This window comes from Terrapene carolina, unplaced genomic scaffold (assembly GCF_002925995.2).
Source record: "Terrapene carolina triunguis isolate 2854851 unplaced genomic scaffold, T_m_triunguis-2.0 Scaffold95, whole genome shotgun sequence".
NCBI classification, from domain to species: domain Eukaryota; kingdom Metazoa; phylum Chordata; order Testudines; family Emydidae; genus Terrapene; species Terrapene triunguis.
In genome coordinates this window covers 25,172,336-25,198,357 of record NW_020664446.1, presented here as the reverse complement: position 1 = coordinate 25,198,357, position 26,022 = coordinate 25,172,336, and the positions used below count along the sequence as shown (strand labels likewise).

Sequence of the window (26,022 nt, the reverse complement as noted above, 5' to 3'; positions counted from 1 at the left end):
ATATCATCATAGAAATCCACCACCATTTTTGCCACTCTGAAAACAAAGATTTAATTAAAACTTTTCCATAAACATATTATGAAGTTTGTGGTTATTCCATAATATAACTTGCCAGTAAATATAAATATTTATAATCAAATAACCATTTAATCAGTTTTATTAGAATATTTATCTTTTCAACCTTTTGTGAAATCAACATTTCCCAAAATGTGTTGTTTTGTTCAATCAGTAACTGTTCAAAAAGTAACTGAATTAGCAGTACAAGGCTATGTCTACACTAGAGACCTTAGAGTGGCACAGGTGTACCGATACAGCTGCGCCACTGTAAGATCTCCTGTATAGTTATTCTATAACAGTAGTTCTCAAACTTTTGAACTGGTGACCCCTTTCATACAGCAAGCCTTTGAGTGAGACCCCCCCCTTATAAATTAAACACACTTTTTTTTATATTTAACACTATTATAAATGCTGGAGGTGAAGTGGGGTTTGGGGTGGAGGTTGACAGCTCGCAACCCCCCATGTAATTACTTCGTAACCCCCTGAGGGGTCATGATGCCCAGTTTGAGAACCCCTGCTCTGTAAGAACTTACAGGTATTTGTTTTATAAAAAACATTTTTTTTAGGCTAGGGAAATGTTTCTATTAATCCTTAAGTTTTGTCAGGATTCTGCTGTAAACTTCTCTAGCAAATTGTCTGTTTGTTTAAGCTATAAGCTCCACAGAGAGGGGATCACTGGGTAAACACAAAGGAGATGTATGCTCAGTCCTGCTACGCCTAATGCCTAAGGGGGAGAAAGGGAGGGATGGTACCCCCATTACATCCAGTACCCCAGTGCCTAGAGCACAGACCAAATGTAGGAAACAAGTTTAATTTCCCACACTGCCTGATTTGGAGCAAGGATTTGAACTTGGGTCTCCCATGTGAATGCACTAACTACTCAGCTATTGGATCGAAGGTGGACACTGCTTCTTCCTTGGCTGTCTTGTATGAAAGTCAAGCATGCTCTGAGCACGTGTCCCAGACAGGGCTCCACTGGTGGGGGGGAACACCTAGTTTTGAATCATACCAAGGCTTTGGCAAAAGCTAGATGGCATCAAGATTTAGACAGCTTTGCACATTTGCACCAGTAAAAATGTAGATGCCTAGGGAATTTAAGCACTTACAGGGCTAGACAACAGCTGAGCAGGGGCCTAAGGATCTAAATTATGGACTCTGGCGCCTAACATGGCAGTTAGGCACATAAGTCCTTTTATGGATCCAGTTCCATGTTTTCTTCTATTTTGTACAGTTCCAGACACACTGCTAGGCATCAATCCTGCAAGCTTATTCACACAGGCTGACTTTTTCTCCACACAGAGACAGAGGTCTGCTCATAAAAGTCATCTTCCAGGTTTGTGCTCTTGAAAAAAATCTGTTAATATACATGTAAATATGCTGCCAGTATTGAGTTTAAAGTGTTCATTGAAAACTCAAGTTTTAAAGTTTTCACATAGCGTTGAGATATAGAAAAAACCTATTTGGGGCTGTGAAACACCAACGCAGTTGTACCATTCCTGTTCACTGTGTGAATGTATACATCCCTATTTTAAGATTAATTTTAAAGATCCATTAACATAACATAGAACAGCACTTTCACATTTCTCAGGTCTTCAATCTAAAAATCTCATACAACTGTACAAAAATTAGAACAGCACTAGAAAAATCTAATTTGCCCCAAAGTTTAGATTCTTTAATTTTTTTTTTTTTTTTACAGAAACAAAAAGATAGAAATGCTTCCATTTAAAAAAAAAGCAAACTTGAAATCAGTTGTCTTTAAACACAAGATCACTCCCTTGTAATGTCAGCAGTCCAAACATTTAGAGCCCTGCATGGATACAAAATCTGTATCCGCATCCGACCTGCAAAAATGATCCACAGATGTGGATGTCTACGGATATAAAGCAGATATCCACCGATTTGCAGGACTCTACAAACATTGCAGCACTGGGAACATAAAAGTGAAACTGACTTCACTGATTTTCCTTGTCCAATCTAAGAAAGTTAGAAAAAAAACTTCAAAAATAAAAGTGTAAACTGGATTTCTAAATTATTTCAATGTAGTAATCAAAAAGTATTATTAATGTAAGGAAATAAGGTTGAAATATGTCTGGAGTTGACACTGTCCTTTAAATAGAATGCAAGCATTATGACCCTTTTACAGATGTGCAAACTAAGGGCTTGTCTACACCTAAAACGCTGAAGCAGCACAACTACACCACTCAGAGGGGTAGCCGTGTTAGTCTGGATCTGTAAAAAGCAACAGAGTCCTGTGGCACCTTATAGACTAACAGAAGTATTGGAGCATAACCTTTCATGGGTGAATACAGTACTTCAGTGAAGATGCTACCTACACTGATGGGAGGGATTATCCTGGTGGCATAGATAATCCAGCTCTCTGAGAGCAGTCTTCACACAGGGTTAGGTAAATTTAACTGCATCGCTCAGGGGTGTGGATTTTTCACATCCCTGAGCGACACATTTATACCAACCTAATTTCCTAGAGTAGGCCAAGCCTTAAGATATGTCTACTCTTAAAACAGTGCAGCCGCAGTTCCCCGTTCCCGGCCAATGGGAGCTGCTAGGGGCGGTGCCTGAAGCAACAGCCACACACACCCCTGCGCCCCTCCTTCCCCAGGTTCCGTTGGCTTCCTGGAGCGGCGCAGGGGCAGAGCAAGCAGGGAGCCTGCCCTGCCCCCAGTGCATGTTGGGCCGGAGCCCGCCTCCCAAACCCCTCCTGCAGCCGACCCCCCTGCCGCCCCCCCCCCCCCTTCTGCACCCCACCCCCCTGCCCCGAGCCCCCTGCTGCACCCCAACCCCCTGCCCCGAGCCCCCTGCCGTGAACCACCGTCACACCCCGCACCCCTCCTGCCCTGAGCCCCCTGCCACACCCCAACCCCCTGCTGCACCCTGCACCCTGACCCCCTGCCGCACCCCTCACTCCAACTCCCTGCCCTGAGCCCCCACCACACCCCTCCTGCACCCCCTGGGGGCAGGGAGGGGGCAGAGTTGGGGTGGGGATTTCAAGGAAGGGGTTGGAATGGGAGCATGGAAGGGGTGGGAAGAGGCGGGGCGGAGCCGAGGGCAGCAGGGGGGAGGTGTCAGTAAATGCAGCCCTCAGGCCAGTGTACTAGTCCTCATGTGGCCCTCGTGGTCATTTGAGTTTGAGACCCCTGACCTACACCAACAGGAGAGGTTCTCACATCAGCATAGGTAATCCACCTCTCTGAGAGGCAGTAGCTAAGGCTATGTCTACACTAGCACTTTTGTCAGTATAATTTCTGTCGCCCAGGAGTGTGAAAAAGCCATCCCTCTGAGCAACATAAGTTACACCAGCAGACACGCCGGTTTGCACAGCACTATGTCAGTGGGAGACGCCTTCCTGTCAGCATAGAGCTGCTACACAGGAGATTTTACAGCAGCGCAGCTGTATCAGTACAGCTGTGCTACTGTAAGGTCTAATGCAGACATGGCCTAGGTCAACAGAAGAATTTTTCTGTCGATCTAATGCTGTCTACACCAGGGATTAGGCCGGTGTTGATTTTTTTCAAACCCCTGAGAGATGTAGCTATACCAGTGTAAATTACTAGTGTAGACCAGGCCTAAAAAGCAGAGTGGGATTAAGTGTTTTGCCCAAATTCACAAGCAGAGCCAGGAAGGGCAAACCAAGTATCCCAATGCCCAGGCCACTGCCTTAGGCTGGGGTGGATGCCCCACGGGGGCAGGGCAAGGAAATGGAGGGGGGGAGGGTTAGTAATGGGCGGGGATTAATGACGCCCCCAGGGGAGGAGGCAACAGCGGGCGGTTAGTGACCCCGTGGGCTCGGGCAGACCTCACCTGCACAAAGAACGCGCCTCCCCCGGGGCACAACACCCGCCCCCTCCTTCCCCACAGCCTGGCTCCGACTCCCCGATGACAAAGCCGCTGCCTCCCCAAGACGGGCCGGGCCCCTGGGGCCTGACGCTACCGCTCGGAGCCGGCGCCAGCCGCACGTACTTGCCCTTCTGCTGCAGCAGCTCCCGGAAGTGCCCGGCGGAGCCCACCTCGGCCAGCGCAGCCATGGCTAGAACTAGTCTGTCGCCGGCGCTGCGGCCAGGAGGGGCACGTGCAACCGGTCAGCAGCGCGATCCGCCCTCCCTCAGAGCGAACCCTCTCTGCCTCCGCGCATGCTCGGCTAGGCGACCCCACTTCCTCTGCGCAGGCGCGGAACGTCCGCCCGTTCCTGTGGGGGAGGGAGGCCCGGAGCGCGGCTGTCCCGGGAGGGGGCGGGGCGATCGGCCGCGGGGCTGAGCCGAGCCGGGCCGGGCCGGGCTGGCGGCGCGGGTGGGGGGAGGGGCAGGTCAGCAGTTTTCTCTCTGGAAAGGTGAAGCTGTTGATTTTTACAAAACGAAAGCGGAGCGCGCACAGGGTTTGCCCAGCGCGAAACGCGCCATCACCCAGCCTGGGTCAGAGCTGGCCAGGGGAGCTGGACTAGTGTGTCCAGGTCCGGTCGCCGCGTTTCAGGCAGGATGTGGACAAATTGGGGAAAGTCCGGAGGAGAGGAACCGAAGGGCTAGAAAACGTGACCTATGAGGGAAGATTAAAAAATAGGGTTTCTTTAGTTTGGAGAAGAGAAGACTGAGAGGGGACACGATAACAGTTTTCAAATACGTAAAAGGTTCTTATAAAGAGGAGGGTGAAAAATTATTCTCCTTAACATTTGAGGATAGAACAAGAAGCAATGGGCTTACATTTCAAGGAAGGTTTAGGTTCATTATCATAGAATATCAGGGTTGGAAGGGACCTCAGGAGGTCATCTAGTCCAACCCCCTGCTCAAAGTAGGACCAATCCCAGACAGATTTTTGCCCCAGATCCCTAAATGGCCCCCTCAAGGATTGAACTCACAACCCTGGGTTTAGCAGGCCAATGCTGTTAGACATTAGAAAAAACTTCTTAACTGGCAGAGTGGTTAAGCACTGGAACAAATTGCTGAGGAAGGTTGTGGAATCTCCATCATTGGAGGTTTTCTTTAAGAACAGGTTAGCTAAACACCAGTCAGGAATGGTCTAGGGCAGGGGACTGGACTAAATTACCTATTGAGGTCCCTTTCTGTCCTACACTTCTATGATCCAGCACTATTCCCCGCCCCCATTGTCATCATCTCTCCCGCTCTCTCCAAAACATACATCTCAATGCACCATCCGAAGAAGTAAGACTGTCATGTACGGTACATACGGGATCCTTCTATACAGTGAAATATTCACCTCTCAGATTCCAGATGTTGGGGAATGATTCCCGCTTGTCCTGCTTGAGTTCATAAGATCTCTCAAATATATGTTAAGAATGAATTGATCCACCGGTCTACATGAAGTTGTGTAGGATATTTCCAATAATGACATTATTTTAATGCCTCAGGTTTCACAGCCACATTTCTGGAGCTGTGTGCAAACCTGCAGCACAGAGGCACCAAAATGAGAACTGTATGGACAGTGAAGAAGCAAATGGCAATCACTGTGGAAGCTTGCAATGGCAGATTGTTATTGGTCACTGGACTATCAGTTTGGAGTTGGAAAATCCATAGATTGTCATCCAAGTGCATAAGGCCATGAGACATCTCCTGCTGTGCAGGACTGTGACTCTTGGCAATGTGCAAGAAATAGTGGCTAGATTTGCAGCAAGGGGCTCCTTGACTGCAGTGCAGTGATAGATGGCACACATACCCCTATTCTGGCACCAGCCCACCTTGCCACTGCAAATACATCAGCAGAAAGGGATACTTTCCAAGGTTATGCAAGTGCTATTGTTCACTGGGGACACTTCATTCATATGGAGGTGGGCCACTCAGGGAAGGTGAGTGATGCTTGCATCTTTAAGAAACACAGGACTTTTCAAAAAGCTGCAAGCAGGAACATTCTTCCACAGCCAGCAGATTACCTTTGGTGATGTTGAAATGCCAATAGTGATTCTGGGGGATGAAGCCTACTCCTTGCTCCCTTGGCTCATGCAGCTGTACGCTGGTCACCTTGATGGTGCCAAGGAAAGATTCAACTACTGGCTCATCAGGTGCAGAACGACTACTCAATGTGATTTTGGTAGACTGAAGGGATGCTGGCAGTGTTACTCACTAGATTGGCTCTCAGTGAGAAAAATATCCCCAAGGTTATAGCTGCTTGTTGTGTACTAGATCATATACATGAAACGAAGGGGAAAAGCTGTTGCCAGGGCAGAGGGGCAAGGTGGACCAGCTGTCTGATGAAATTGAACAGCCACACGCAAAGGCTATTGAACAGCCATACACAAGGGCTGTGGAGCTTTGCTGCTGAGGTAGGTCTTAAATGACCCTTTTAAGAGTCAGCCACAGTAGTATTGTCGATTAAGTATGCGTGGGTTTTTGCCTCCCACTACGAATTCTGTAATGCTTGGTGTAAAGTCATAAATATGTGTGGATCTTTACTTCCACCTATGAATTCTGTAATGCTTGCTGCAAACTAATATAGATGCTCAGAGTATCCAAAAACAGAACTTTATTGTGTGTAAAGAAACAGGAAATAAAATGGAAGTGCAAACAAACATGTACAAGGTTAAAAAACTTTTACCAACACTATACAGAGTAAATTATAAAATCCTAACTGAAAATGGAAGTAAATAGTGAACATTTATGACCATGTATATAAAAGCTACAACAGTATAGTAGATTACATATACACCAACCTGTGTTTTTTTCAATCGGTATACGTGTAGGTATTTTTCTCTTTGTTGTCCAGCATGGAGAGGTAGGGGTAAGGAGGTACATCATGGTGCCATGTGGAATGTTGGGGGATATAGGGAGTGCAACCATGGAATTCTCCAAGGACTGGAAAGTTTGCTGAGTTTGGGCATGTATGTCAATAATACTCTGCAACATTTGAGTTTATTCCCTGAGCAAAGCCATTATGTCCTGGCGTATTTCCTGATGTGTCTCGGTCCTTTTGCCTCTCCTGCAGCAACCATTCTCTCCATTCTTGGTCCTTCTCCATGGTCATGTTCAGATGAGCTCTCCAAGCACTGCACTTATAGTCTGAAGTTGTAAAGAATTGGAGGATCTTGCAGAACATATCCTCCCTAAACCTCTTATTTCTCCTCCTGATCAGGGTCAGATGTTGAGCAGGCATGGAGAGGGCACCCGACAAGACCATCATGCCAGAAGCTGTTGATTAAAATATACAGATGTGCCATTAGCTTTACAATCACAACAATCAAGGAAAGATAAGTCTCAAAACTCCCGTACATTAATCCCATAAATAGGAAATGCTTATTGACACTTTAGCTTTGGAGCACCTCACTACAGCACCACTCTGCAGCTTAAACCATGGTGAGTATGGCCTAGTGGGGAGGAATGGGGGTGTTCTGTTCCATGAAAGCTATAAACGTTGGGTGCCCCTCCCTTGGTATGGGCATAAAAAAAGTGTAATGAATACTGGCATTGTTTTCACAGGCAATGGTGATTTTGGATGATATCTCACTCCTGGGGGTGACAAAGTCACAGAGGGACCCAGCTGCTACTGGTGTCCCAAAGCCACCTGTGGCCATATACTGCTAACTTGTTTACTGACATGGTGCCAGGCAAACTCATCGTAGAGTGGTATGGGAAATCTCCAATTGCCGTGAAAGAAACAAGGCTGCCATCCCTAGAAATCTTCAGGAGAGGATTGCAGAGTATCTCTATGAAAGTTTCATTGAGATCTCTCAAGAGGATAAAATGGACCTCTCTGTTCATGCCCTTGCCAAGCCCAGCAAGCCGAGTAAGTGAATAACAGATGCTGACTCTACCGCTGTTTGTTCTACCTCTGACCAAGCACAGGACACTAGGCTGATGTGGATTGTGTAATCAGACCACCATACCACTCTTTTTTAATTTATTCCCTAATATTTTATTTTGTAGCATTACATTACATTAGATCTGTAAAGCAACGAAAACTCAATATGTTTGTTTTCTAAAATTACAGGTGGGGTGTGTGCTATTTTTAAATGGGGAGGAAAGATGGTGGGAGGGAGGGAGGGAGATGGGGTTTCATGAAAATGGGAAAAAAAACATAAGGAATATTGCATGTACACACTTACTCAAGTGCCTTTCCCCTACATCACCGGGCTCATCACCACTCTCCTGTCAGGATTTCAGCTCTTTTATGGATTTTTTTTAAAGGGGAAAAAAGGGCATTCGACTGTGTAGAGTGGCCTGGGACACAATTAAGACCTTTATAAGACCAAAATACACCATCCAACAAACAAATCTGTTTATTAATGGTAAAATATGTCTTTCCCTTTTAATCAAATGGAACCTGACAAAGAGACTCTCTGTCCCCACAACTATTTTATCTAGTAATTGGGCCATTTGTGGAAACTATGACATGTTTCAAATTACTGGAAATGAATATGAGTTAGCAGTGAGATTATAAAATGGCATTGTAGTCCAATGAACTCTTGGTGTTTACTATACAATCAAGTCCCTCATTCCCCAGTACAACTATCATTTGGCTAGAGTTCAGTTTACATACTGAATTTAAACAAATCTGTGGAAGATTTCAACCTGAAATAGTGGCCCAATTTAAATCCCCCCAAGATGGAATAAATATTTGAGGGCTAAAGTGATCTTAAACCTAATTCAAAAACTGAAAATTAATCCCATGCTGTTAAATTTTAGGAATGAATCTCCCCATAACAGTTATAGGAAGGCTGTTGCTTCTCAAAATAAATATCCTCCCTAATCTCCTATGTCAACCACAACTGTTTCAGAGAATTTAAAACCTCATTCTTTAATAAGCTTCACAAGACCTTTTCAAGGTTCATTTGGTAGGCAAAAAACAAGAATTGCTGTTAAAAATGTATAGGCCCATTGAGACATGGGAGAACTAAATCTCCCTAACTTAGGCTATATTTCTGGGCATCCCATATGGAGTGTTTGGCAGCATGATCCCAGGGAAACCCAGGACTTCAATGGCTCCAGATTGAACAACAGGCAGCAGGCCAAATTAATCTGGCAAACCTCCCATCATTCCCAGCTGATCTACTACTCCCCTCAAGTCACACAGAACCCAATTACAGAGTCAGTATCAAACTCAGAGATAAAAAAATTAAAGATGCAAAATCTCTTAAAATAGGTAGTTACTCTGGACTGTGTTACTAATTTTTCTCTGAGCATGAATAACTCAGTCTACAAAGAATTGTATATTGCAAACATTTACCAATAATGATATTATAGTGCCCTTTGAAGCACTGAAGCATATTCCTGACAGACACTGGTTTTATTTTATTATATTCAAGCTAGGAATTCCCATTAAAAATGAACACAATTAGACAGAATCCTAGTTTTATACACAGCAAGGAATCATCATTTTTATGTGAATCAGGTAAATACAATGTATTTCTTTGGCTATTGGGTCTTGAAACCACTTCCCTGACACAACCCCAGACAAAGACATCACAATGGACAGAGGTACATGTAATTCCAGTTCACAGAGGAGAAGAAATAAAAATCCTGGGAGAAATTCATAATGTTATGGTTAACAATAACTCAAGGCAGATACAATGTTATATTGTACACAGAAATATTATTTCTCAGTACTTGTATGATAAAATATGTAAAATTAAACTATATAGATGTAAGAAGGGCTCCTACGTAACTCCACTTTTTTTTAACTCTATCATGTTACTTCCTGTTCCAATTCTGGTAAATTATATGCAGCACTAATAGGAACATATTCATGGTCTTACTCCAAAACACTGTTTATTAAGCATTAATCTGGGAACTCATTTATACAAACCTATTAAAAACACGATTTTTGTTAACGTTTTCACACACACACAAAAGACATCTTGATTTTCTGAACTAGTGAGACTACCTAACTGTACAAACCTGGATCACTCTCATTACAAAATAGTAATCACCTATCACAGGGTGAAAAGAGTACACACTTTCAAAGACAAACGAGTACTTCTTTATAAAAAATGCTGACTTTTATTGGCAACTTTATTTCCTTGACTTAGGGTCTTGACCTTATAGGATACACAATGAGGAGGTGATGAGCATGTAAGGAGCCTTCCCCTCTTGCAAGATCCTCCAGGCAGAATTGCAGTCAGGGGAGTCCATGGGCTGTTCCCTCATTACTTCCCAAAGGAAACTTGATACCCCAAAAGAGGCAGAGATGGGTAGAAACGGGGGTGAGACCATGGTCCTGCCCCCTCTCCACAGCGACTCCAGGATCAGGAACAGTACACAGAATGCTACACAGAGGTTGGTAGCAGGGAGCACTCCCCCAGTGTGCTGGGGAATGAACTTGAGGAGGAGGAAAAGGAGAGATGGTGCTGATGGGAGAGGTTAGTGACATGATGGGGATGATGGGCAAAGAGGGTAATCCTAGAAAGCACACTATAAATGGACTGGGGGCTTGATAAGTTTATGGAGGGGATGGTTTGATGGGATAACGTGATTTTAGTCAATAGGTCAATAACATGCCATCGCTGGTAATTACTATCAATGGTCAATGTGGGTCTGGCTGGAGAATCTTGCCTGCATGCTCGGGGTTCTGCTGATCGCCATATTTGGGGTCGGGAAGGAATTTTCCTCCAGGGTAGATTGGCAGAGGCCCTGGAGGTTTTTCGCCTTCCTCCGCAGCATGGGGCAGGGGTCGCTTGCTGGAGGATTCTCTGCGACTTGAAGTCTTTAAATCATGATTTGAGGATTTCAACAGCTGAGTCAAGGGAGAGAATTATTCCAGGAGTGGGTGGTTCAGCTTTTGTGGCCTGCATCATGCGGGAGGTCAGACTAGATGATCATAATGGTCCCTTCTGACCTTAAAGTCTATGGGGGCGGGGTCCATGTGGATGTCAGAGGGGCCAGGGAGAAGACAATGGCAACAGTTAAAATGGAGATGACAACAGAGTGAAGAAATCTTTGTTGACAGAGGCTATGGAGGAAGAAAGCCATATTTTGACACAGCCTGGAAGTTCAAGGTGAGAGAAAGGGAAGTATCAAAGAGAATATTTGGGTGTGGGTAGAAGCATGGGTTTTGGTGACTGGGAAATGGTTTTGCAGTGCACATTGACAGAAAAAGAGAAGAGCGGGAAGATTCTGGAAGGGCAAGCAGGATTTCAGCTTTAGACACACCAGATGAAATCCTGACCCTATTAATGTCAATGGGAATGGGGAGTCAATTCCCACTGACTTCATTGAGGTCAGGATTTCACCCATTAAGTTGAAGTTCCTGACAAAGCATGCAGATGAGATGTCAGAGAGACAAGTGAAGAGGCAGGGTTGGGTGGAAGGAGACAAACCAGAAGCAGAGAAGTAGTTTTGTAAGGGCATGGCTACACTTGCAAATGTAGAGTGCTTTGAGTTAAACCAGCCTTCGTAGAGCGCAGTAGGGAAAGCGCTGCAGTCTGTCCCTACTGACAGCTGCAAGCGCACTGGCACGGCTACATTTGCAGCACTTGCAGCGGCATTGGGAGCGGTGCATTATGGGCAGCTATCCCACAGAGCACCTCTTCCCATTCTGGTGCTGTGGCTTGTGGGAAGGGGGCAGGGAGGGCGGAGCATTCTGGGTCCTGTCCGAACACCCCGTGATGCATCGGTTCACATCTCAGGAATCCCTGTGCTTCCGTCCACATTTGGCTCCATCTTTCAATGTTTTTTGTACTGCGCGCTCTGTCTTCCCTTTCAGTCTGCGGGAATGGAGCCCAAACTGCTGAGGAATATGCTGACAAGTCTCACCAGCACGTCACGTTTGGCAGTCAAGTTACTCCTTAAGATCCAAACTGACAGTGAGGACTCCGATGATGATATCTACTCGAGTAACGCATACGACACGAGATTGCTTGTGACATTCACGGACATGCTCACCACAGTGGAACACCGCTTCTGGGCCCGGGAAACAAGCACTGGGTGGTGGGATCACATCATCCTGCAAGTCTGGGATGACGAGCAGTGGCTGCAGGACTTTCGGATGAGAAAAGCCACTTTCATGGGACTGTGTGAGGAGCTTGCCCCCATCCTGCGACACAAGGACACGAGATTGAGAGCTGCCCTGCCGGTGGAGAAGTGGGTGGCTATTGCAATCTGGAAGCTGGCAACTCCAGACAGCTACCGATCGGTCGCTAACTAGTTTGGAGTGGGAAAGTCGACCGTTGGAATCGTGTTGATGCAAGTTTGCAGGGTCATTAATCGCATCCTGCTCAGAAGAACCGTGACTCTGGGTAACGTGCATGACATTGTGGCTGGCTTTGCACAAATGGGTTTCCCTAACTGCGGAGGGGCGATAGATGGGATGCATATTCCAATACTGGCACTAGTCCACCTAGCCTCCGAGTACATTAATCGGAAGGGGTATTTCTCTATGGTTCTCCAGGCACTTGTGGATCACTGTGGGCGTTTCATTGACATTAACGCAGGCTGGCCCAGAAAGGTGCATGACGCACACATCTTTCGGAACACTGGCCTGTTGAGGAAGCTGCAAGCCGGGACATTTTCCCCAGATGAGATGATCACCATAGGGGAAGTCGAAATGCCCATTGTGATCCTTAGAGACCCCACTTACCCTTTAATGCCATGGCTCATGAAACCCTACACAGGGAGCCTTGACAGCAGCAAGGAGTGGTTCAACAACAGGCTGAGCCAGTACAGAATGACTGTGGACTGTGCTTTTGGCCGTTTAAAGGGACGCTGGCACTCTCTGTATGGGAAGCTGGATCTCGCCGATGACAACATCCCCACGGTTATATCCGTGTGCTGTACCCTCCATAACATTTGTGAAGGGAAGGGTGAAAGATTCATTCAGGCATGGAACTCGGAGGTTCAACACCTGGAGGCTGAATTTGAACAGCCAGAGAGCAGGGCTATTAGAGGGGCCCAGCACAGGGCTGAAAGGATTAGGGATGCCTTGAGGGAGCAATTTGAGGCTGAAAGCCACCAGTAATGTCTGGTGCCCTGCACGGGAGTGAAGTGCAGTGGTTCCAATGTTAGTAGGAATCTGTGTTTGCTACGCTGACTTGCAGTGCCCGTTGCTTTCCTGGGCTAAGGTATCTTTTACTTTATGAATAATAAAGAATGTTTTCAAAGCCAAAAAATCCATTTATTGAAAAGAAAATTCATTTATTGAAAAGAAACACAACTGCTTGGGAAACAGAAAGGGCAAGGCGGTGGGGTGGGGAACGGTACAATCACAGATTTGCGTATGTCCTGTTCTCATTCTCAGCCTTCCTCTCTGAGTGCTGTGCAATGAGTGCTGCACTTCAGGATGGCTATAATGAATGGTGATGTGGGTTGGGTGCAGTGGGTAAGGGTTGTAGTTTTCAGGGCTGGGTGGTGAAGCTACAGGTGTTGGAGGCAGCTGGTGGCGATAAGAACCCGGATGTTGGGGAAAGTGGGTTGGAGGTGACATGGGGGCACAAGGGAAAGAGTTTGGGGACAAGGGCTGCAGTGGGGGGCAGGCGCACTAGTGCTCCGCCTGCATGGCTAGGAGCGCCTGGATCGAGTCCGCTTGGCGCTCCATGAAGCTTACCAGCCGATCCGTGCTTTGCTGCCGGAGCCCCGCGCTTTTGTGCCGGCGCGCCTCATTCTGCTGGTGGATCCTCCTTTCACTCTCCCTCCACTCCTTTTAGATTCTCACTAAGTGACTGCTGCATTACTTCATGCAGCATGTCTTCTTTGCTTTACGTAGCAACTTCCTAATTCTTTGCAGTCTTTTGGCTGGTGATAACACAGACGGCTGAGAGCTCAAGGTTGCATCTGTAAAGGCAAAATGCAACACTTAACAGAGGCAGCATTGTTCACACCAGACAGAGCAATGATTCCCCCATACTTAAGGGCAAGCACAGTCTACACAATAGTATAATTTGCCCATCCCAAAGCGAGCGCACATAACCCACAGGAGCCCCAAAATGGTGAGTAAGCACAGGGTCAAGGGGGACTGATTGTTTCACGGCTGTACTGTCCTCTGGGTTTCTGTGCCTTGGGGAGAGCCAACAGCTGAAGAGGACCCCTATTCTGAACACTGTCCCCACATTTTCCACAGGAGTTCATCCTGGAAAATATCTCGCTGCTGAGGGTGACCTGGGAAGCAAGGGAGGATCTTCTACTACAATGCTGCTTCCACCCTGGCCCATACGCAGCTTGCCTGTGTGCAGCAATGGTCCCCCCACCCCTCACGGCACAGTGGCACAGACATGTTAGCCTGACTGGGACAAGGACCACAGTGGCTCTCCCAAGAAACCTGCGCAAGCGCATTGCCCAGCTTCTGGATGAGATCTTTGAAGAGATCACTGAGGCCGATTAACGCAATGTGAGAAAGCACATCAACGCCCTATTCCGCATCTAGGCATGCATGCAGCCCTAACCCTCCTCACCCCAAGAGCCCACACCGAATAACTTCCTTCCCAAAATAAAAGCCGCTTACCGGGAACCTCCTCTGGTGTTTGTCCTTCCCCAAGCACCGGCCGCCGCAACTGGCTACCTTCCTCCTGGCTTGAGAACAGCTCCTGGCTGCATGCATCTAGGTCTTCCTCCTTCTCAGCACCCTCGCTCTCGCTTTTCTCCTCCTCCTCCTGCCTTGTTGAACTAGGCTCTTAAGTGTCCATGGTGGTCCTCGGAGTGGAGGTGGGGTCGCCCCCAAGTATTGCATGCAGCTCTTTGTAGAAATGGCAGGTTGCAGGGGCACCACCGGAGCAGCGGTTTGCCTCGCGGGCTTTGCGGTAGGCATTTTGCAGCTCCTTCACTTTAACCCTGCACTGCAGTGCGTCCCAGTCATGGCCCCTTTCCATCATGTCCCTTGATATCTGCCCAGAGGTATCGTAATTCCTACGACTGGACCGCAGCTGTGACTGGACACTTCCTTCCCCCAAACACTGATGAGGTCCAGCATCTTGCCATTGCTCCACACTGGAGATCGCCTGGCACGTGGAGGCATGGCCACCTGGAAAGATTCGCTGAGAGCACTCCATGTCTGGCTGAGCAAACAGGAAGGGGATTTTCAAAATTCCCAGAGAATTTAAAGGGCGGGTCTGACGGTTGGTCACCTGAGGGCAGGGCAGTAGAGTTCAAAGTGATGACCAGAGTGGCTAGAACAGGCATTGTGGGACACTTCTGGAGGCTAATCATTGCGCATTAACAGACCAGGGCGTCCACACTGGCGCTGCGGCACTCCAGCAGGGGCGCATCAAACATTATTCCACTCGCTGAGGTGGAGTACCAGGAGCGCTCTAGCCGCGGAGTCCAGACGCTCTACGTGCCTTGCCAGCGTGGACACGTTGTGAGTTAGAGCGCACGGGGCTGCTTTAATGCATTCTAACTCGCAAGTGTAGCCATGCCCTAAGTCAATGGCATAAAATTGGCAACTGAAGCCATGGGTGGATTAGGTAGATGAGTGGATAAGTCGGAAAGGATGTGGAGAGAGATAAGAGGAGTGGGCCAAGGATGGATCCCTATGAGACCACCCTGGAAAGTGGGAGGGCTGAGTAGGAGAACCCACCAAAGAAGAAGGTGCAGAAGGAATGATCAGAGAAGTATGAGAAAAATAGGAGAGGACAAAGTCATCAAAGCCAAGAACGAGAAAGGGAGGACAATACATAGGAGGAAGATATGACTGACAGTGTCAAAAGCAGTGGAGAAATAAAAAAGGATGAGAATCAAGTAGAGGTTCTGAGGTTTAGCCATGCTGCAGTTGTTAGCAATCTTGGTGACAGCAGTTTTAGTGGAGTGGAGAGGGTAGAAGCCAGATTGGAGGGGATCAGAGATGTGAATAGAAAAGAAGAACTCAAAGAAACAGTTGTAGGTGGAGTATCTGACAAGGTTAGAGATGAGGGAAGTAAATAACTGAAGTGGCTGAAAAGGCAAGACGGGTCATAGGTGGGTTTTGAGGTTGGGAGAGAACAGAGCATGCTTGTATTGTGAGGGCAAAGAGCTAGAAGAGAGAGGTTAAGGAAAAGTTGAAGGAGGGAGGGAGAGTAAGTGCAAAGGAGATCATGAGACAACAGGAAACAGGGTAACTGAGACAGGTTGATAGATCAGAGGAGAGCAGGTGAGAAACCTCAAAATTAGTAAGTGAAGAGAAGGAAACGGTTGTTGCCCCTTTGGCTGAGTGGTAACCAAAATTCAGAGCTTTGCTGGATGGTTTCCATTTGTATGGGATATCAGTGAGCTGTACTCAAGGTATTTTCTTAGTGCAATTTATTTATTTTTTACAAAAATGTACACCAGTCCTGTTTCCTTGAACAGCATCAGGAACAAACTGCACACAGACAGTCCTCTTTTGCAGAAATGCTAGATAAGGCACTCCAGCCCTTCTCCTAAGAAACATCTACCTTTTTGCCTTTTCTCTCCAGAGACCCACAGAGACTCCTTCTGTTTGCTCACTCCAACTGCATTCTTCCAGTCTCCAGCCTCTGTGTTTGGAACCTAGAATATCCCATTAGCTCCATGCTCCTCCATTGGGACCATCTGCCTCCAAAAGTGAGACTGGGCCATTAACCTCACAATAGCTCCTAACAACACTCTGGGTGGTTACGTGCATTGCATCCACTATTTCTATAGTTTCTCCTTGAGTGGCTACCTTAATGATTCTTAATAGGAAAGGCCTTATATAACAAAGTACAATGGAAGAGAAGGAGGATAGAGGTCATGACAGATCTTGTCAATCGTACTGAAAAGATCAGCAAGATCTTGCACATGCAGTGGAAAATATACTTTCTAACTATAAGGATAGTTAAGCACTGGAATAGTCTTCCAAAGCAGGTTGTGGAATCCCCATCACTGGAGGTTTTTAAAAACAGGTTAGACAAACAACTGTCAGGGATGGTCTAGGTGTATTGGATCCTGCCTCAGCACAGTGGGATGGACTAGATGACCTCTCAAAGTCAATTCCAGACCTACATCTTTATGGTTCTGTGAAACACAGGAGGGAAGAGTTATAGGAAGAAGTCGAAGGTGGCAAACAGGTCCTGAGATTGTGGGTATATGATTCATGAGGTTTTCAAAAGTAGTGCTGCTTGACCAAGAAAATGGCAGAACTAGGTCCTGATCCAAAGCCCACTCTTGTCAATGGGTTTAGTATCAGGCTCTAAATGAAGAGAGAACAAATTTGTAAATCAAGGAAGTCCACATGATCATGGAAGTTTCTCCACAAGCATTCAGCATGGCAGTAGAGGAAGCAGATGTAGATTATTGCAACAGATTTTGTGGTGGAAGGAGTTAAGGGTAGTGGAGAGATTAAAGAACAGAAATTCAATGACTGAACCAATGAAGGAGATGGAGAATAGTTTTAGGAAGAGGAAGCAGGGAAGTCATCAACATCGATGGATTGGAGGCCATGGAAAGGTTAGGTGGAGGGATGTGGACTAGGAAACAAGTGTGCAATGATGAAGAAAATGATGTGGGTTGTCAGAGATAGGGAACATGGTGATACAAAGATCAGAGACAGAGCAGTGCTTAATGAAGACAGAGGTTAAACTTACATTAAAACATATGTCATGTGACAAATTCATCAGGCCATTTCTTTAACTCCAAAACTGTTGTAAATCCTTCAGTTCCTCAGAAGTGCACAAAACATCCCAATGTGAGAAAGCAAATGCTTTCTGGATACAGCGTATTTTGTTTAAAGGCAAAAAGAGCACAGTCCTCTGAGTCAGTGTCAGAATATTCCTCAGAGGCAAAGGTCTTTATATGAGTTTAGAAGCTGTAGAAATAGCTGATAGTCTGTAGGTGGCATCAGCAGCCTCTGAAGACTGATGTAAATCTATATCCCTTTGCTGGAGTTTTACTTTATTAGAAGCATTATTTAGAATTAGTGCCTGCCGGAGACTCTGACCAAAATATCTGCCGTGTTCTTTTTCTACCAAAGGAAATTAACATCTGTTTAATGGATTAAAAAAGAAAAGTCTATACACAGATATGAAATAGCCATCCATACTAGTAAGGGCACTGATATAAAAATATAGAATATTTTTTTGTTATACACGGATATTGTTACTCTGAGCTTTACTGGTGCATTATTCCCTAATGGCACCTGAGCGGCTGGCTAGAACCATTATCACATGTCCTTGTTATTTCTGTCATTATGCAGCATAAGCTTTAACTACTGATTGAGGGGGGGGAGAGTACTTGTTTTGGTTAAATACAAAACATGTCCTCTGTTGAAAGGACTACACACTATACTTGCAGGGGTATGGACTTAATGATTTAATGGATCTCTTCCATTTCTAACTTCTTTGTTCCTATGATGTACGGTACCATGTTCACATCTATCAATATTTAAATTGTTTATAAGTTATATATCCTCTACATGTGCTACTGAACACTTTAAATCTACAATTGCAGTGTTTCCATTTATATTTGAGGCAAACAGTCCTCTCAGTACTAGGCAATTAATGTGTTATTCATTTTACAGCACTGACATCCTCTGTGGTTGATGCATAAAAACTGCAGGTAGTTTCTGAAATTTTCTACTGTACTGCAAAAAGATGCAATTCGTATCACAATCCTTTTGCAAAGCAAACTTTTTTTTGTCTAGCAGAATATCCACGCATGGCAAGAAATTACTATTGATTGAATATTTTCAAATAGTTATTGTTTAAGCCTCTCTCTACAATTTGTAAACTAGACTAGGCTTTTCTAATCTAACTCCTTTTTAATGCAGCTGACATTGACCAAATCTTGCACCCTCTAAAAAGGGATCCTCTGCTATGTGTTGACACATTTAGATGGGTAAGATATATCACAAAAATGTCTGTTTCTCATTGGATAGCCGATTGTTATAAATATATGAATATAAATGGGGGAAATGTAAGTTAAGTTCTGGGGGCAGTAGTAGAGAGTGATTTCAAAATAATTAAATAAAGCTGATGGATGGGAATGGATTTGGGTTTGATTCATACTCTGAAAGTAACTATGTTCAGATGTTCTGCAAACTGAATTGCCCAGATTTAGGATTATTTTTCTGTAATGCATGTCAAATACTAATTTTTTTTAAAAAGTCCTTGGATATTTTTGTGGTTTATCCTCTGGTTCAAAGAACAGAATAGAACACACACTGTCTGTAGACCCAACTAGATCCCTTGTAGAGAGAAAGCAAGCTCTTAAAAGGTAATTACTAAAGTAGGGTACACATGGATAACTTGACAGGCCAAATCCTCTCCTGCCACAGAGTTTCACTGAGCAGAGCAGAGACAGGCAGCTAGTTACAGCTCCCTGACTCAGAGAACCAGAGTGTGTTGGCCCCAACAAGAAGAAAAAAACCGCCAATGGACTGCTCTAACTTACACAGAGAGTCAGTGGATGATAGACATAACTGAGCTCCACTCTGCCACTCCCCGTTTCTGTTCCTATAATGTCCCTTTTCTCCCCAACACACTCCATATGGTGGGGAGAGGGATAGCTAGTGCAGGAGCCAACTCTGCAAGCTTTATGGCAGTGAGGAGTTCTACACCACTTGAGCCAGAATCAGACCATCTTGCACTGCCTGGGTGATTCAAAGGGTCCAGATCTCAGCTGAGAATCTGGACTTATTTCTTCAGTGGGTTGGCAGGCATTCTGTGAAGACTCTTGGAGCTGCTGAAAGGCCAAAAGGGAGTATTCTGTTGTAGAATTGGTCATTGTTCATGCAGAACCTCAAGTATTTTTCAATGGCTTGGTGTGAAAGAAATGTGGAAATAAGCACCTTTAAACTGAGACCCACAAGCCAATCTTGTGGACTTAGGGAAGGGATAAAACAAACTAAAGTTATCATACAGAACTTGAAGCTTTTCATGTACCTCTTCTGTTTTCTTAACTCCATTGTGGAATGATGTCTGGCTTATTTCTTTGGAATGATAAATAAGAAAATACAGCCTTTGTGTTGTTGAGGGACTTCTTACGGAGTGTGTAATTGGAAGAAAGAAACTACTTCATCCATTAGCAATTCCTCATGAGAAGAATCCCTGAAAAAGAGAGGGGAAATGGAATCAAGGAATGGAATTAAAGAACATATTCTTTGTGAATATTTTGTAGGTCTTACTTGTTAAAAAGCAGCTCTACTCCATGCCATAATGAAGGAGAGACTATTTCCATAAGGCAATATGGAGGAGTGGACATCCTCTCGATTTACAGGTAGTCTCACTGATATCACATCAAATTTACTACTCATTAGAAGATGCTCTGGATGAAGTGAAAGATGAGGGCTTTGACTTTTCCATGATTGCTATTCTGTTTGGAGAAAGGCTATTTCTTAAAAAGCTGTTGATACAGACCCTCTGCATTGCTGGGAAAAGGACTACCTCTGTTACACCCGAATGGAGTGGATTTCCTCTTCAAGATGATATGCAAAAGGCTCAAGGACTGACACTTATCTCAAGAGTGTCTTCTATTTTGACAATGAACAGGTTTGGGCTTTCAAATAGCATTTCCTCTGTTTTAACCTTGACCTCAAAAGACAGGGTGGAGTTCTTCTGTCAAAATTAAGAGTGCATTGTAACTGTTACAACTGAGTTGACTGCAGTGTCATGAGTGAAATACACCACTACAAAGTATTTTTTCCCATTCAGAAACTAAGGCTTTGATATTCTCTCTCTCTCCATCTCTAGAAGGTGCTACAATGGTAGGAGAATCTAGTCAACAAACAGAGGTAATATTTCCCCAACAACACCTGAAAATTTGCAATACAGTTGCATAGTTGTTTATGAATATGATATGCTTCTTAAAGCATCCATACTCTTTGCTTCCTTTTCTTGTGGCATAGATGTTGAAATCTCTCCCAGCTTCTGATCCTCTTGCTGAAAAGTAACACAATGAATGATTCTGGAGGAGGTGCTGATAAAAATGCTTTAACCCATATTGAAGAATTTGATCTATTTTATCAGACTAGTGTGGATGCAAGAGTGAGCCAATATCCCTGGCCAGCTGCAGGAGACATTCACTTACTGTCTTTCTTACGTAGCTCTAGGATATAGATTCATAGATTCCAAAGCCAGAACGAACACCCAATCTTGATTTAAAACTTGTCAGTGGTGCAGAATTCACCATGACCCTGGGTAAATTGTTGCAATGATTAATTATCAATAGGCTACTAACCGATGGGTCTTTTCCTGAACTATCAAAATTTGGATATCCAGATTTTCCACCACCCTTCTTAGAAGGTCTTGAAAGCTTCTGAAGTCATAGAGTAGCGAGATCAAAGAAGATCTCAATTAGCATCAGTAAAAAAAGAAGAACGACATTGTAGCGGTTCTTTTTCTCCATCCACCAAATGATCTGCATCCCCAACAGACAATTCTGTTGTGTATAAATGGACCATGAAGCACAACATCTAAAGGGATGAGGTGGCTGCCCCACTGAATAATAACAGAAGTGGCTGCAAGGGGGGAAAAAAGGAAGAAGGAGCCTGGGGTCTGAGAAGAATTGGGGGGCAGGCATGTCTCCTTATATAACTTCACACCAAATGGTCAGTCCATGATTTCCAGAAGTTCTAATATAGGTGCTTAGACCTTTGGCATGGCTCAGAGTAGGGATCTATGCTGTCAATACTTGAAAGAGACAATATTATTTTTAAAACTTAAACTTTCAGCAATCACATTTTTATTGTCATTATTTAATAGCTGTTGACCTTACTGCAACAGGAACCAAATGTTGAACTTTTCACAATTCTTTTCACAGTCAAACCTCCCATTGACTTCAACACCAGTTTTGTCTGATGAGTCAGTATTTTGTCCTGTGAGCTCTCATTAATGGGAAATTAGACCAACATTTTCTAAAATGGATGCCTAAAGATAGGTACCTAAATAATTGGGCTGATTGTTTTCATAGGTGGTGAGTTCCCATAACCTTCATTAGAGTTTGAGTGCTCAGCACCTTTGAAAATCAGGACACTTATTTAGGAGCCTATTTTAAGCACCCAGGTTTGAAATTGTTCGCCTCAGATTTCATTTAAAGATTTTTCTGTACCATAATATGAGAATGTATGTGCTTAATCTCACAAGTCTGTTGTGAGAGTAATATTATCCCCATTTTACAGATAAGGAAACTGAGGCACGGAGAGGTTAAAAGACTTGCTCAAAATCACACAGAATGTAAAATCAAACTCTGATCTCCTAATTCCCAGACCAGTGCCTTAATCACCAAACCATCACTTCTTTCTATCAAGATTAGATACATATGACCTGGTAGTTTAGGCACAGGACTGGGAGTCAGAAAGTCCTGGCTGTGATAACTGCTCCTTGTAGGGACTTGGACTTAACTTCTTTTTCCCATTTTCTCCATCTTTAAAGTGGGAATAATAATTGTCACTTACCTATCTCATAAGGCTGTTGTGATTATTAACTGGAAGTTTGTCAAGTACCATATAATTACTAATCTTGTTATAGATAAGCTGCCCTGGCAGTCTATAGTGCTGCCATATAAGGGTTATATGAGTTAAAATTTGTTATTAGGTCCGTTATTCTCAAGACTGCCAGGATCTTGGAGAATTGCTGAGGAATAACACTCAGTCACTGGAGAAACTAATGTCTCACACTATTTTTGAGCAATTTCCTTTGGCCATTGTCAACATTGACATACTTTGAAAGTGGTTACAACCGTAACACTTCAGAGTAGGGAGAAGGTTACCACAATTCAAGGGCTTTTGAGGAGGGATCTTGGGTATTCCCACACACCAGTGCATAAAAAAAAAAAATCTAAAACTGGTTGTACAGTTGGATGACTTTTTAATAAAAATTATATAGCTGCCTGTGGGTTATATGTGCTCCTTGTGCATCAAAAAGCATGGAAGAGGCTGAAATGCACAAAAATACTCAAAAACCAGTTATAGGAATAACTACTGCAGCATGCTCTCAGATTGTCAGTGAAACCCTTGTGTTGAAAACCACACAAGGACATTAGCCACACACTACTATTGATCAGAGCCAGGCAGCTACATAGTACCTCATATCAAGATGACGGGTGACAGCACATATTTAACATGCAACAAAAAAAGGGAAGTGATGTTGCTGGGAACTGTGGGTGTTAAAAACCTCTAAATGCCAAATGGTTCTATTTGTATGCCTAAATATGGGTTTAGATGCCTGGCTTGAGGCCCCCAGGTTTGAAAATTGTGGTCATTTCCCTTAGTGCTCAATTTTGTACCACCTGGGATACACTTCCTATTTAAATATGTCCCCACTGGAGATGGGCAAACTTGTTCTCAAAAAATAGGAAGCAGACTAAACATTTTCCTTCCTATTCAGTGATGCGTTCTGTAATTACACAGAAGCACAATAGAAAGCTGGACTTTACTCCCTTGCTTTGCTGTTTTATCTCACCATTAACATGTATAATTTTACAATAATCTTTCCATTAACATTATGTGGAAGTTGGAGTTTACTCCTAGCTTTAGAAAATAGGTAATTATAGACTTAGTTTTGTTTAATGATTGAAACAACCTTGGTCTCATTGTAACTAGATAACTAAACATTTACTGCTAGTGATAAAAATAAGCTAATAAAATACACCTTACAAATAAAAACAAGGTGGATGGTCATATATCTTTTATGTGCCTTCTTTAGGCTGTGCATAAACAGAACAAACCTTTTTACTTTTTTCCCCCAATAAGTCTTCTTACCTTATTTTCTACACCTAGTGAATCATTTATAATCCTTTTTATTTTCAACCCACAGACTAATGCAGCATCAGTCATACTTCCACATGGATTTTGTTCTTTTATGTTACAGCATTACCAGAGCTTAAAGGCACAGAAATTAGACTACCATTTACATTAAACCACACACACAAAACCTTTTCAAATAACATTTCCAGCTTGACTTAATACCTTCAAAAGCAAGAAAATTCAAAGTGAAGCCTGAAACTCCATCCTTAATTCAATGTATTGTTCCAAGCTACTGCAGAATTTATGGTATAGTATATAAGATCACACAGTATTTGAAGACCCTGCAATGAAATTTCAGGTTCAGCCTTTAATTCCCTTACTTGTACTGGGTTAAGGCAGGCTCTTAAAGTTAGGCTAAATTAAACCACATATATACTTATAGTTCTTTTTGTTACAAATAAAAAATGATCACACTAGGCCTGTCACAGGGTGGCTGGCCCCTGAAGCTGAAGTAGATCCAACAACCTTTGCCAGAACAAGTGCTCCCAGTTGTGTCAGTTAAGGGGGCAGGCTGTACCTGGGGCTATAAAAGGTCAGAGAGAGACCCAGAGCTAGTCTACACCTGAAACTTAGCTATGTCACTCGAGGGTGTGAAAATTTCACACCCCTTGGAGACAGAGTTAAGCTGACCTAAGCCTCAGTGTAGACAGCACTAGGTTGACAGAAGAATTCTAGTTACCACCATTTGGAGAGGTGGATTTATTACAGCAACAGAAGAATCCCTTCCGTCACTGTAAGTATACGCCACTGTAGCATTTCTAGTACAGACATAGCACCAATGAGGGGGAATTGGCTGAAAGAGGAAGCAAGCTAGTAAACTGCTGAAAGCAGGAGTTCAGGACTGCCAGAGTCCCCTGGGAGGGGAAGTGTGTCACAAGACAGGGTTACTCCCCAGCTTGCTAAGGACTTGCTGCCATACCCACAGTCTCTTTTAGGCAGTCTTATTGTCCAAACTTAAACAAACCAGTTCCTCAGCTCACCCTTTACGTTTTGGGCTCTCACTGCCTCGTCTCTCAGGGGACTTTGGCAGTCCTGCTACTGCAGTGGAGGGCAAACTTTTTGGCCTGAGGGCCACATCTGGGTATGGAAATTGTATGGCGGGCCATGAATGCTCACAAAATTGGGGGTTGGGGTGTGAGGGCTCCGGCTGGGGGTGCGGGCTCTGGGGTGGGGCCAGAAATGAGAGATTCAGGGTGCGGGAGGGGGCTGCAGGCTGGAGGTGGAGCAGAGGGGTTTGGAGTATGGGAGGGGGCTCTGGGCTGAGGCAGGGGGTTGGGGTGTGGGAGGGGATACGGGCTCTGGGCTGGAGGTGTGGGTTCCAGGGTGGGGCCAGAAATAAGAGGTTCAGGGTGCGGGAGGGGGCTCTGGGCTGGGACACAAGGTCGGGGTGCGGGGGAGGGGGCTCCGGGCTAGGGCTGAGGGGTTCAGAGTGCAGGAGGGGGCTCTGGGCTAGGGCAGGGGATTGGGGTGTGTGTGTGGAGTGGTGAGGGCTCTGGCTGGGGGTGCAGGCTCTGGGGTGTGGCTGGGAATGAGGGGTTTGAGGTGCAGGAGGGTGCTCCGGGCTGGGGCCAAGGGGTTCAGAGGGCAGGAGGGGGATCAGGGCTGAGGCAAGGGGTTGGAGTGCGGGAGGAGGTCAGGGGTGCAGGCTCCAGGTGGCTCTGCATGCTGCCCTGTCTGCAGGCGCCGCTCCCGCAGCTCCCATTGGCCGTGGTTCCTGGCCAGTGGGAGCTGCAGAGCTTGTGCTTGGGGCGGGGACAGCACGTGGAGCCTCCTGGCTGCCCCTACGTGTAGGAGCCGGAGAGGGGACATTCTGGTGCTTCTGGGAGCCGCACGGCACGGGGCAAGCCCCTTACCCCGCTCCCCAACAGGAGCTCAAGGGCCATATTAAAAGGTCTGATGGGCCAGATGTGGCCTGTGGGCCGTAGTTAGCCCACGCCTGTGCTACTGCCTGCAGTTTTCTCTCTCGTAGCCAGTCCCCTCTCATTGTGTCTCTCTCTGACCCTTTATAGCCTCAGGTGCAGTCCTACTCCTTAATTGGCCTAACTGGGAGTACCTGTTCTGGCACAGTAGGCTGGGTCTACTTCAGTGCCCAATCCTCCTATCTCTGAAGACAATGTGAAAACTCCCTTTGACTTCAATGGGAACAAATTGGATTTCATGTATATGAGGTGACAAAGTAGATAATTTTTGCTGATTTGTGTCCATTGTAATTCATTACTATAAGCAAACACATAATTATATGTAAGAACATGGAGTTGTTGCCAAGGATTTTGCCACTTTAACTTGTTTTATATCATATAGGCCATAACGCAGATGTGTATTAATATTGATATGTGTGTTAAAATGTACTTTTAAAAATGAAATACCTCTACT

General features: G+C 45.0%; 1 protein-coding gene across 1 annotated transcript in view; it reads right to left on the bottom strand.

The window, feature by feature from the left end:
• GLRX3 (glutaredoxin 3) overlaps positions 1–4,196 on the bottom strand; it is a 34,037-nt gene extending 29,841 nt beyond the window's left edge. Inside the window, exon 1 of the mRNA XM_024213275.1 lies at positions 4,033–4,196. Within this exon, the coding sequence (XP_024069043.1) occupies positions 4,033–4,097 (65 nt within the window). The 5' untranslated portion in view covers positions 4,098–4,196. The remainder of the gene's footprint in view (positions 1–4,032) is intronic.
• Between the last annotated feature and the right edge of the window lie 21,826 nt (positions 4,197–26,022).